General features: G+C 41.2%; 2 protein-coding genes across 2 annotated transcripts; one reads left to right on the forward strand and one right to left on the reverse strand.

The window, feature by feature from the left end:
* The first annotated feature begins 985 nt into the window (after positions 1-985).
* LOC115813640 (cyclin-dependent kinase-like 1) lies at positions 986-6,482 on the forward strand. The gene is made up of 9 exons (XM_030776158.1): positions 986-1,153; positions 1,306-1,427; positions 2,714-2,786; positions 3,520-3,610; positions 4,008-4,208; positions 4,661-4,743; positions 4,882-4,938; positions 5,098-5,250; positions 5,654-6,482. The coding sequence occupies exons 1-9, from the start codon at positions 986-988 to the stop codon at positions 5,753-5,755; spliced, it is 1,050 nt and encodes a 349-aa protein (XP_030632018.1). The 3' UTR covers positions 5,756-6,482.
* Positions 6,483-7,481: 999 nt separating this feature from the next.
* Positions 7,482-12,537, reverse strand: LOC115813636 (cytochrome P450 2C31). The gene is made up of 9 exons (XM_030776154.1): positions 12,280-12,537; positions 10,973-11,135; positions 10,690-10,839; positions 10,330-10,490; positions 9,804-9,980; positions 9,483-9,624; positions 9,024-9,211; positions 8,651-8,792; positions 7,482-8,201 (listed from the first exon to the last, which is right to left on the reverse strand). The coding sequence occupies exons 1-9, from the start codon at positions 12,451-12,453 to the stop codon at positions 8,020-8,022; spliced, it is 1,479 nt and encodes a 492-aa protein (XP_030632014.1). The 5' UTR covers positions 12,454-12,537; the 3' UTR covers positions 7,482-8,019.
* Positions 12,538-12,863: the final 326 nt, after the last annotated feature.

The following is a 12,863-nucleotide window of genomic DNA, read 5'->3' on the forward strand; positions in this document are numbered from 1 at the left end:
ATTTGCATAGGGTGCTTCCTAACATTTGAGCCACTTGCTCGGTGTCTACCTGCTCCGATCGGGTTATTCAGAGAAGCGTAGTGTCCGGCAACTGATCCCGTCTCTAAATACAAGTTTTGACAAACACATTCATATTCAATAAGTACGTGAAGGTATTGCAATCGATCTAAGCATGATGCCATTGGAATGGTTACCAGGGAATAAGTTTCAACGACGCACTGAGCGGCAGCATTAATCCTTTGGCTCAAGGGGATTGGTCGTAATTTGGGAGCAAGTGTGTTACGCGTAGACTCTGACTTTCAGGTATTTTCCATGGAAAATAATTACGCATGCTTGCGCTCACGTGCGAATGAAGCCTGAAATGGAACGGAAGATAATGCCAACCAAGCTGGGCAACCTGGAGAGAAAGATGGACAAAGGGACTTCTGACTTCAGCACCCCTTTTGGCATGTAATTTGTCAAGACGTTGACATCGCATTCTGAGGATAACTTCACGTGAGCACCGTCCAAGGCAGAGCGGGGAAACTATTGAACAAAACTACCGTGTACATTATGTGATGCACACATAGCGAATTTGTTGCTTTAATAAATAGGTTGAAACGCTTTTGTAAACTGCTTATAGTCACTCGACTGCCTAATGTGAATTTTAGGTAATTTACTCTCACAGTTTGCCTTTGCATTTTCTGCTAATCTATAATCATTATTCAGTAAATTCCATATACGCAATGCTTGCTTGTAACCGGTATTTCTCTCAAATCAGTCACGTTAACATATTGTTTAGATCTACTTAATTAGTTTGTTTATAAATCATTAAAAGATAATTGATACATGTACTGTATCCCATAAGACAGTCAAACCACCCAGCGTTCATAAATGTTAGATTTAATTTAGTCCTTATAAATGCTTGCATACTGACAGTTTTTGCTAAACATATAACACTGTATCTTATTTCACATATTTTTCAGTTGACCCTGCTGGCTCTCAAATGGAAAAATACGAGAAGTTAGCAAAGATCGGAGAGGGGTCATACGGTGTGGTATTTAAATGTCGCCATAAGGACACAAGCCAGATAGTGGCCATTAAGAAGTTTGTGGAGTCTGAAGACGACCCCATCATCAAGAAAATAGCACTTAGAGAAATTCGGATGCTGAAGGTACAGAAATGTCAAAACACACACAGACACACATACACACTCACACGCACACACACACTCACACTCACATTCATAAGCTATATTACAATGCATATTGTCTAGGCGTATAATCTATAATACAGTGCTCACACATTCTCCTTGCCCCCATGCAGCAGCTGAAACATGTGAACTTGGTCAACCTACTGGAGGTGTTCCGCAGGAAAAGACGCCTTCATCTAGTCTTTGAGTTTTGTGAACAAACCGTCCTCAATGAACTGGACAAACACCCCAGAGGGTCAGATAATGTCTTCCCTTTTCTCTAAGTCAGTTTCTGTCTTCTCTCAGTTCAGTGAATTTTAAAGGACAGCAATGTTTGATATGATGAATGAAGTTTATATTATTTTCCAATGTTAAAGTAGTTTGAGATACTGGGAATCACTGCCAGTTTTTTTTTAATATTGGTATATTTATTAATTCTATTAACAATTGGTAGACAGAGCTACGAATGAATATCTAATACTGAAAATATGGATGTAATGTGCAGAGGAGGGAAAAACAAACAACATGCAAATATATGTTGTTTTTTTGTTTGTTTTTCTCAACAGTTCAGTTAGGAGCATCATTTCATATGTTCATTACAGCTCGTGGTAAAGTGGACAATGTAAAAATAAAACTATGAAGGACTCCCATGTATAAAGCAGATTTTTCGTTTGCTGTGGACTGAATCAGATGGTCTAATCTGTCACATGTTTCAAAATGCTCATTAGCTCTGTTAACAGCGACTTTGATTTCCTCTCATGAATTAGCCATTGACAGTCCATGTCATGAATCTTCCTCCTCCTGTGTCAAATAATCTATCTGAGCATTTAGCCTTTCTCTTTATACTCATAAAGTCACTTCCGAGGCAGTGCTGTGATGGTATTTTTTTTCTTTTATTCTCATAAGTTCACATCTGAGGCAGTGTTATAATGGTATTGTGCAGAAAAAGCCTTGCCTTCAAACTGAATGACCAAACAGAAGAGTTATACTGGGGGGGGGGGGGGGGGGGGGGGGGGTGACCTGTGGTCCACAACAGTTTCTCTCTGATGATGAATAAGTGTTGCTAAGAGACATTTGAAAGAGAGAATGTGTGCGACATACCGGGAAGAACGACAGAATTCTTGGCTCAGAAAGAAAAGAAAACCGTGGAGCCTTTTGCCTTGAGCGCATGTCAGCATTCTGCTGTAGAAAAGCCTGCCCTTTATAGACAAAGGTCACTGCATAGAGCTTAGTGTAGATTTTGTTGTGTGAAGCTGTGTAGTTGGTCAGCTCCACAATAGCTTGTAAGTGCCTCTCTATTTTACCCTCTCTCATCAGGCTTCACAGCAGTAACCTTAGCCGCCCCTGAAAACAAAGGCACTGGTTGTCAGGGGAGACAAGCCCGCTGTTACTTTGGTGACCAGGGGGGCTTTTTTTGAAGCTGCACTCTGTCTTTTTGAATAGAAAGGATACGGAATTGAAAACATAAAGAGCCATATTATACGTCCAGCGTTTTTAGTCATGACAACAAACATTCCCCTTTTGTTTCCTTGTCCTGTGTAGAGTTCCAGAAGCTCAGCTGAAGAGTATAGTGTGGCAGACACTGCAGGCTGTCAACTTCTGCCACAAGAACCACGTCAGTCTGAACTCGGGGCCCTCTTTGGCCTGACATCTGTTTTCTTCTTACACAGTTTGTGTGTGTGTTTGTGTGTGTGTGTTTGTGTGTTTTCTATTCTGCGGGAATATTTACCTTGTTTTCTGATTATTTCAACTCCCTTTGAACATTTTATCTGTGTTCTGAACACATCAGTGTGTTCATGAACATTCTCACATTCTTACAGAAACTGCAGACTTTGTTTTTAATGTGTCTGAGGCATTTTACGATATAGTTTTCATCGCAGATCTGAAATGTAAAACATCAGTAAACATGCGTAGAAATCGCATTGAGAGACTGAGCAGTGTTTGAGATGGCCGAATATTGTCCACTTTCATTTTGCAAAAGCAGAGATTAGTTCATTGTAGTTTATCATTTCTTATTACTGTGTTTCTCCAATGGTGTCTGTGTATCTGTGTGGCGATGTTGGAACAAGTAAATCTGTTCACCAGTAATTTTCTTTTTCCATTCTAGTTATTGGCCTGACAAGTGACTCTTAGGTTTCACTGAACATTCTATTCTGTATGCCTCCTTGGATAGCATTGCTCTGCACATTTAACACATCCTGTCCATATTTAGGACAGAGTTAAGCTCATTTGACCTAAATCTTAGCATTGTGTTTGGCCTTTGAAAGGCTTGTTTGTCACACTGTCTTTCTCTTTCTGTATGTGTGTGTTTGTGTGTGTGTGTATGTGTCTGTGTCTGTATTCATCAGTGCATCCACCGTGACGTGAAGCCAGAGAACATCCTTCTGACCAAGACAGGCGTCATCAAGCTGTGTGACTTTGGCTTCGCTCGCATCCTCAGTGGGTCACACAGCCAGCGAGGCCGTTTACGCGCATTTAGTGCCAGGGCCTCTCTTATGACTAATTTATCTAGCCCACCCATATGGTCGGCTCTGTGCTCCAGCTGCTCACTTTCAGTGTTGTGTGAACTCCCTATGGCAGATATCCAGTCCAGCGGCCCTGCCCAGGCTCTGTTTACCTTCTTCTGCCTAGGGTTTCAGCATATTGTTACTATAGGCTAACATGTAGTCTATCAGTCAGCGTGCTGATAATCCGCTCTGTGTGATGTTCAGCTAGTACAATGTCTGTGTGTGTGTGTACACGTGTGTGTTTGTGTTTGTGTGTGGGTTGATGTGTGTGTGTGTGTGTGTGTATGTGTGTTTTTGTGTGTGTGTGTGTGTGTCTGTGCACATGTCAGCAGGGCCAGGGGATGATTACACGGACTATGTGGCGACCCGATGGTATCGTGCCCCAGAGCTTCTGGTCGGTGACACACAGTATGGACCCCCGGTGGACGTTTGGGCCCTTGGTTGTGTCTTTGCTGAGCTCCTCAATGGGAATCCCCTTTGGCCTGGGAGATCTGATGTGGATCAGCTGTACCTCATCCGCCGAACACTGGGTACCCAAAGAGAGAGAGAGAAGGAGAGAGAGAGAGAGAGAGAGAGAGAGAGAGAGAGAGAGAGAGAATGAAAATGGGTGAAATAGAACTCCTTTTCCACACACACAGAGAGAAAGAGGCAGACAGAGAGACAGAGAGAGAGAGAGAAATACCTCCAAAAAAGGATGATTATGTACTGGCAAAGACAGCAGTGTTATTACTTGTGCTGTCGCTTTTTAATAATGAAGTGGCTTGGTTTATTAAAGCTGAGGCTTTCTTATAGGACTTTCACAGACATGCACTCAGTCAACATGAATTCTTTTGTCCTGTTATTGGATGCCTTCAAATATTCAGACCACTCTATAGCCCTCAGTGTAGCTCAGCTAATACATGTAAACCTGAGCCCACTTTGTTCTTTTGAAGTACACTAATGGAGATAATGCCCTCTGACCTTTACACTTTGTCTGCATTAGGTGACTTGATTCCCCGTCATCAGCAGGTGTTCCACTCCAATCTCTTCTTCAGTGGAGTCAGCATCCCAGAGCCAGATACCATGGTAACTAGAATAAAGACTTTTAACAAATAACTGCCTGCAGAGTTTATATAAGGGTTGGTGAAAATGTCCTGAGTGTCTTATATGAATGTGTTGTGTGGGCTTTTGATGATTTTTCCTGATTTCTGATCTCATGCAAAGGAGCCATTAGAGAAGCGTTTCCATGGTGCTCCCCCTCAGGCAATCACTGTGATGAAGGTAAACTGTTTTTCCAGATGTGTGTACGTCCTTAAACAGGATTACAAGTTAACGTTTAATTTTGTCTGTAACTTAGGATCTCTATCACTATATCAAAATTAAATACTTTGTGTTTGTATATTTTTGTGTGTGTGTGTGTGTGTGTGTGTGTGTGTGTAGTCATGTCTAGTGATGGACCCATCTCTTAGACTGTCCTGTGAGGAGTTGTTGGAGCTGCCTTACTTTCAGGAGGATGGAGGGACTGGCTGGGGTAGAGAGGGGGAGAGACCAGGGAGGCGACATGACAAAGCGGCCCGACGTAGACCCCCAGGGGTAAGACTTTTAGCCTGTCCCACTGCTTTATTCTCGGCAAAGTAAGGGCAAGGACCAGTTTAAGACAAGCTGAGGAACACCCAGTTAGTCTGTTTTAAAATGATCATTTTGATGCACAGCTCAAATAACCACATTTTAGAAGATGTATACCCTCTTGCCATAAACGTACCACTGTCATGTTACGCTGAAAATGTGTACGTCAGTTTGTCCCTGAAGACAAGAGAATCATCTTGAAAACATTCTAGGAAAAACTGTCTTTTATAAATATGAATTGTCAAGGTTTTCTGTTTTTAGCGCTTTGATTTCATCTTTTGGGTGGTTTATTACTGGTCTTAGTTTACAGACAACTATCCACCACTTGAATTAACCTCTAGTTTACCTTTTTCTTTATTTTCTCCTGCAGCCTCAGTATCTGCCTCAGTTACCCAGCAACAACATCTCCCCAGCACCAGAACTCAAGAATAAACACAAACACAAATACGACCACCACTTGCCCAACATCTAACACGCACAGGATAGGGAGAGAGGAGAGAGAGAGAGAGAGAGAGACAGAAAGGGAGAAAGATCACAGATGTCCATAGACAACCTCTCTGAGGGAAAGGGCATGTGTTGTATGTTTTGTTGTACGGGTGAGTGTGTGTATTTCTGACTGTAACATAGATGACTATGTGGTTAGATATGTAGTCAAGGTAAGGAACAATTACAGGCAGTTGTGTACATTTGATATATGACCGGTTGATACTGACTGGTTGAATTGTTGGTAAATACTTCTGCTCAGTAGGAGAGAGGAGTGGTTGATGAACACAGTGTGAAGTGTTACTGAGTTGAATATAATTTGTAGTACAGTCATTTTAGGCCACTCTGCACATTTATAGTTAAGACATGTTATCACATGTGTGCCATCAGTTCACATAGTAATGCACAATAAGTCCCTCACTGTGTTACTATATTACTATACTATGCTATTATTATACTGCTGTATTATTTAACTGCAGTCATACACGTTGTGAGAGAGCATGATGAATTTTCATTTGCAAAAGCAATATACATGTTTATACTTAAGAGAGTTCATTTAACAATAGCAATACAAAAATAAATGCTCTTAATCACTGCTTCAAAATATTTGAGAACTTTGAAATATTTTAAAGAACAGTCCTGCTATTATGATACAATGTAAATAGTATTTCAAAATTACAAATTTAAAAAGTCTTTTAATGCATAGAAACATATCTTTTTCCAGTGTACAAGTGCAATAAACACCTTTGATTAAACCTGACTCGTTTCTTTTTTATTTTGTCTCTGATTACTTTCATGTTTGACACTTTTCCTTGCTCACTATTTCTTCAGCGATGTCAGGTTTTGCCATTTGTGAATGGCCTACACTGTTGAGTTAGATGAAGAGATGCTTGAGTCCTGCTGTACAAAGACACTGATATTTGTGGAGGACACAGTGATCCTCTCTGGGCTGACACTTGGCATGACTGATGTTCTCTTTCTCTCATCGTATTACAGGCCTGAGTAGGGAAGGTCAGCGCCGAACATCAGCACCCTGCAACCTCGTTCTGCCAATGCCATGCGCACACTCACACACTCACAAGTCTGTGGAGATTCTATGTTACCACTCATGATTAAAAGGTTTTGGAGATTTCCTTTTGCACTAATGGTTAGCTTCCTTTGGACAAGCAGGAGCATGTCCAAGATCAAAGAGTTAACAGTAAGGAGTTCCCATCTTGTGGGATATACGAACCCCCTTTTTAGCAGTCAATTCCTCACAGACACCCTATGAAAACACTACCACTGATTTTAAACCCCAGACATGTTAAAAACTAAGAAAATGTAGAAACAAGTCACAGTGGAGTTCAATCACACCCCAAACTCCCAGTTAACAGTGCATCCCATTCAGTCTTCTCTGATTACCAGCAATTAACAGTGAGTCACAATATTGGCGTCCTTTAAAAAATATATCCCAACAGCAACGTGTCTGATTATTGCATTATAGCCATAAAATAAATCCATCTCACTTTTAATGTGAAGGATGGGCCTGTTTACCACTTAAGAGGAACTTGCTCCCTGGCTATCAAGACACTTACTTCTTTTAGATCATGATGGATTACTGCAAGGATGGGCAAATCCAGTCCTGGAGGGCCATGATCCTGCTGTTTTTCTTGTCAACCAACTAAATACAGTCTCTGATTGGCTGAAGAGCATGCACACCTGTTTTCAAAGTGAAAATCAACAGGTACCTAAGAGGTGAAAACAAAAACCAGCAGAACACCGGCCCTCCAGGACTGGATTTGCCCACCCCTGGATTACTGTATACTTGTTGAAGATTGTGCTGAATGGTGTTAACAGGTATTGAAACTTTTACATGATTCAGACTGATTGATCTTCCACAAGACTTTTCCTCATGTTAAAACTGTCATTAAGTGATGCTTTCAGTGGATGAGTGGTCCCTTTTTTCCCCAGCGCTAACCCTGAGAATTCGCTAATCTACAACCAGCAGCCCTCTAACTGGACAGAGGTTGCTCCTGCCTTTAAACACCACAACCCCAAAAATCTGTTAAGCACTCCATAGGTACTCATATCAACAAATGAAGCTTTCAAACACACTAAAACAACATTGTTAGTGTGTTGAGAATATAAGGATTAATGTTTCAGTTTTAACAGAAATCAGTGTATTCCATCAATATATGTCAGCCATGTCTGTTTAAATCATGAGTAATTGCTGTGTGGTTAATCCATGGATTTAGCTGGCAGAACCACAGTTGATCAGCGGGGGGTGGCGATGAGCTCATATCTGCGGGGCAATTTGGCAAAGCTGCTGACCGCGGGACTGGCGTCTATACTCTCAGGACCACCAGGACAAGTGAAGGTAAAGTGTTGTAGCAGAGACACCATGAAAAGAAAGATCTCCATACGAGCCAGAGACTCACCTACACACGATCGTTTACCTGCAACACACACATGCACACACACACACACAGACCACATAATGTGGTTTAACAAGACAAGTTTTGGATAGACAAATCATAAAGTGCCTTTGATAAAGTAATAAAGCACCTCTCTGCAATGTTCATTTTATTTTGTATATATATATAAAGATATAGTGTAAACAGAGAAAACTGTTGTGTGCTCATTTTAGCAGATCATGGCAACTATGACCTTTGTCTGACTTTTTACCCAAAACAAACTCAAGAGCTGTTCTGCTCAGACAGCGAGACTCTGGAGTTAATAATTATTTATCCTGGTTTTCTCTGACTTGGAGAAATCAAAGGGTTGTTGTTGTTGTTGTTGTTTTCTGGATCCATTGAAGGGACAAGGTTGTTTTCTAAGTTGCCAGGACATCCTACAATAATACATAATGTTTGGATAGATTATGTTTTAAAAAAAAAGGTGTTACCTGCAGAGAAAGGGAGGAAAGCAGGGTCCTTTTTAAAGTTCCCATTCTTGTCCAAAAAGTGTTCAGGGTTAAAACTCCATGGTTTTTGCCAGCGGTTCTCATCCCTCAGCACAGAGTGAAGCATGGGAAAGATCACAGTGTCCTGGAGGAATGGACGTCAAAGAACGACATTAATAAATGTAATTCCTTAATTTACTGAATTATTTTTCTTAAATTATTGATATAAGACAGTGATTTCAGTCTGTTTAATATCACTGTCTATCTGAAAAGATATGCCTCTGTTTTATGAGTTATATCCACGCAGCATTTGTAATATTACTGTGAACCTGTAAGACTAACAAGGATTACATACTCGTCTGACGAAGCCATTTACCTTAGGAATAGTATAGCCCCTGAAGGAGATGTTGTGAGTGGCATAATGGGGAACATTGAGAGGCACTAAATCTATGTAACGCTGCACTTCATGGAGCACTGCGTCAGTGAAGGGGAGGGACTTCCTGTCTTCCATTAAGGGACTACGCTCTTGCCCAATCACAGTGTCAATCTCCTTCTGCATGTGCTCTGAAATATAATGTTTGGAAAACAACATATGTGAGTGAGAAGTCCAATGCCTCTCTAAGTAGATTAAGCTCATTTGATTTTTATTCATTTTTCATAATCAACTGTAGGTGTCAAGAAAATGTTTCTTACATATTTGATTGTGTAGACATACATGGAAACAAATAAAGAAATGTTGGCCAGATGTTCGGATAACTCATGTAGTTTTCATATTTTGGTACCATTAATAGTCAGTTTCCTTTGTGAAACTGTTAACGTGTTGTTGGAGTCTTACCTTGGATGTGTGGGTATTTGATAAGTAGCATTAGGGCATATCTGATAGTGGTGCTAGTGGTCTCGGTCCCAGCCAGGAACAGGTTGAAGCAGGTGGCCACCAAGTTATCATAGTGAAACTCTGTATTTGAATTGTCCTTTTCCTGTCAGTGCACAAGAACAGACAACATTAGAGCATATCAACACATGCAGCACATCAGCGCATCATCAATTCTTATTCCGTAGAGTCTGTAAAGGATACATATTTGCCAAGGTCAGAGTAAACCTGTCAGTCGAAAACTGGCATCCAGATAGTCTGTATCAGTCTAAAGTGATGCTTAACCTGGTTGAGTCTGATGAGGAAACAGTCGATGAAATCTCGTGGGTCTTCAGGATTCAGGTTTTCCTTGTGTTCTTCTATCCTCTCCATAACGAAGCTGCGTAGTCTCTCCATGTTTTTGAAGGTAGTTTGGTGCCCCCCCGGCAGCATTTCCATCAGTCGAGGGAAGATATTGTACAACTGTAAGAGAGGAGAGTATGAGCATGTGAGAGAGCATGAAAATATGAGAGTATAACTTCAGCTACTGCACATAAAATTTTCTTTGTTTTGAATAGAAAAGCAATGAAGAGCTAATTTGCAGGGATTTAGGACTAAGGTAAAGCCCATACTTGGGGTGCTTTAACATAATACATGTGGTACAAACAACAAACTCTTTTAGCACGTATGTTGACAATGGATTATTAACCTTGTGTTTGGAGCATAACCATCCTGTTAAGCTTTGTTTTTATTTTTTTGTGCATCTAAGTAAAACATATTAACTTTTGTTAGCGATTCACGCTCTTTCCACTCCACTTTTCTCATGTCATACCTGTCCACTGGGGGTGCTACCACGGCGTAATACGTCAGAAATGATTTGGAGCAGGTCCCGGAAATGATGGTTATCGTAACTGAAACGCTGACCGAACACCAGAGCACAGATAACATTGGACACAGCTCGGCTTAGGAAGACCATGGGATCAAAGGGAGCAGCTGGAAGGAGTCAGAGATTTAGACCAACATCCGAGCCTGAAAGTGCGTCTCATACTCGATACTTTTTAGTTTTGACCTAAGTGTCATTAAATGGAAATACTTCGGTAATATGTATATTGCTCATGTCATTTCAGTATACTTTACAGACTAGAGACTTTTTAAAACTTCACCAACATCACTCATGCATTCATTTACTCACCTTTGTTTTCACTCATGCTGTTCAGTAGATGTTTACTCTCCTCCTGAATCCATGCCTCCATCCTTTTGCGTCCCATCCCAAAATCCCGGAGTGTGGTGAGTGTGAAGCGCCTTAGTTGTTTCCAGCATTCTCCATTACTGATGGCCAAGCCTGTGAATTTAGGAGTGGTGGAGGGGCCAAGGAGGCATGATGTGGAAATGGGGAAATGAGACCATTTTACTCAAAACAGAGTCAATCTTCTCTTATGGTGAATTAAGAAGAAGAATATTTTGAGCCCACTCACCATAACCTTTGAGTATTCTCTGACCGAAAGGGATTTGGAATCGGCCCGTGAAGTCATCAGCCTGGTCCACCAGAGCCTCTTTGACTGTGTCATAACCCACCAGAACCACTGCTCTTTGGGGTCCCATGTACACAGTCAGGACTGGTCCATATTCCCTACTCCACTGTGTAGGAAAACAGGCATTATAACCTCATGCTAGGATATCATGAACAAATTAGCCTCTTTTAGTCATTCTCACTATATACAGACACTTACAGGAACGTTTTTGTGGTCTAGCGATGGTTCACTCATCAGCCATGACATCAGAAACACCAATATTGTGGGCACACCTTTATGGTGTAAAGTTAGAGACTATGGCCCATCTGTTCCCATACACACTTCGTGTCACCCATTATCATCAACCCAGACAACTCTATCTTCTAATGCACTACTTATCACTCCATGATGTGTACTACACAGCACTTCTGCCAATACTGACCTGTTTTACACACTGACTGTTTTTACGATGAAGATTAATCTAGCACTTAATTGCTGCACTCAGCATGCAATAGTATGTAGCACAGGGCTCTTTGACCCACTTGTAGCTTACTCTGTTATTTTCCTTGAACTTACTTGCATGTGTATCTAGCCTGATAATCAACTCATACAGGAATCAGCTCTTCAATGACTTTTCGTTTGGTTTTGTACTCTGGCTGTATTGGAAGTCTCCTGACGGACAGATACTTTGGGTGACTGACCACTCTCAACCTTGGCAGTGACAATGACGTGTGTGACACCTCAGAAACTCTTTTGTGACTGATACACCGATATGGGCGTGCCATGCCAGTACCACATCAGTGCAATGCTGCTTTAAGAATGGTCTGTCACCCGACTAATATCTTGTCCACAGTGAGTCTGATTCAGAAACTGACCATTGATGAACAGGGTAAAGGATGGCTGACAAATTGAGCGAAAGTCTGGCCACAGACTGTAATTGTACACCTATATAGAGTACCTATGAGGTAGCTATACCTACGTCATGGTATACCTTAAAGTGGCCAGTTAGTCACCTGTTGTCTCTAGAAAATTTGTTCTAGTGAATGTCCAAGCTAGGAATGTCTAATAAAGTGCACTGTGAATGTATTCATGCATAAGAAGTTCAGACAAGGTTATTCTTAAAAGTCTCAGTGGTTCAATTGCACATCAGATGGGAATGCACCTATGCATGTCACTTATGGAGTACAACAGATTTCTTGTATATTAAGCATTCTCTCTCTCCACCTCTCTCTCTGTCTCACACACATACAACTCTAGCTCTACTCTCCTACCTTCATGAAGGATTGGAAGGGCTTGTGTTTGTTCATCCAAGGTAAATTGCCGACAAGAGGAAGAGCAAATGGCCCTGGTGGCAAACGAACTCCAGAAGCATTTCTCCTCCACCTGAGCACCAACACCAACAGCAAGACAAGGCCCACCAACAGCAGTGTGTTAAAGATCTCCATTATGTGTCTGTAAAACTTTGCTTATACTTGTCTTCATGCAGTGATTCTGTTTTAGCCCTCTGCTAAGTGTGTTACTAAGAGGCTAACAGGTTTATATAGCTGTGTTAGAAGCTGATAAAACCTGTTTGAACAGAGGACAGAGGTCAACCATGTGATTTCCGCAGTTCATTCAGCCCGCACCTTCCCCTTGTTTCTTGTCCAGAGATGAGCTTTTGGTCTTTATGTGCTGTTGTCTTTGTTGAAACCCTTAGGAGTCGCAGATAACACTGGTGATCAAGAGCTGGCTTGAAACTTCATTTTACTTTTCTTATTTGGTATTGATAAATTGAGCGGAAGCAAAGATAAAATTCTGTAAGTTGCAAATCGTCATGTAAAAAATCATCTTTAAGCATGCGAATAGGTATTCTAGA

Source organism: Chanos chanos, chromosome 6 (assembly GCF_902362185.1).
Source record: "Chanos chanos chromosome 6, fChaCha1.1, whole genome shotgun sequence".
Lineage (NCBI taxonomy): Eukaryota > Metazoa > Chordata > Actinopteri > Gonorynchiformes > Chanidae > Chanos > Chanos chanos.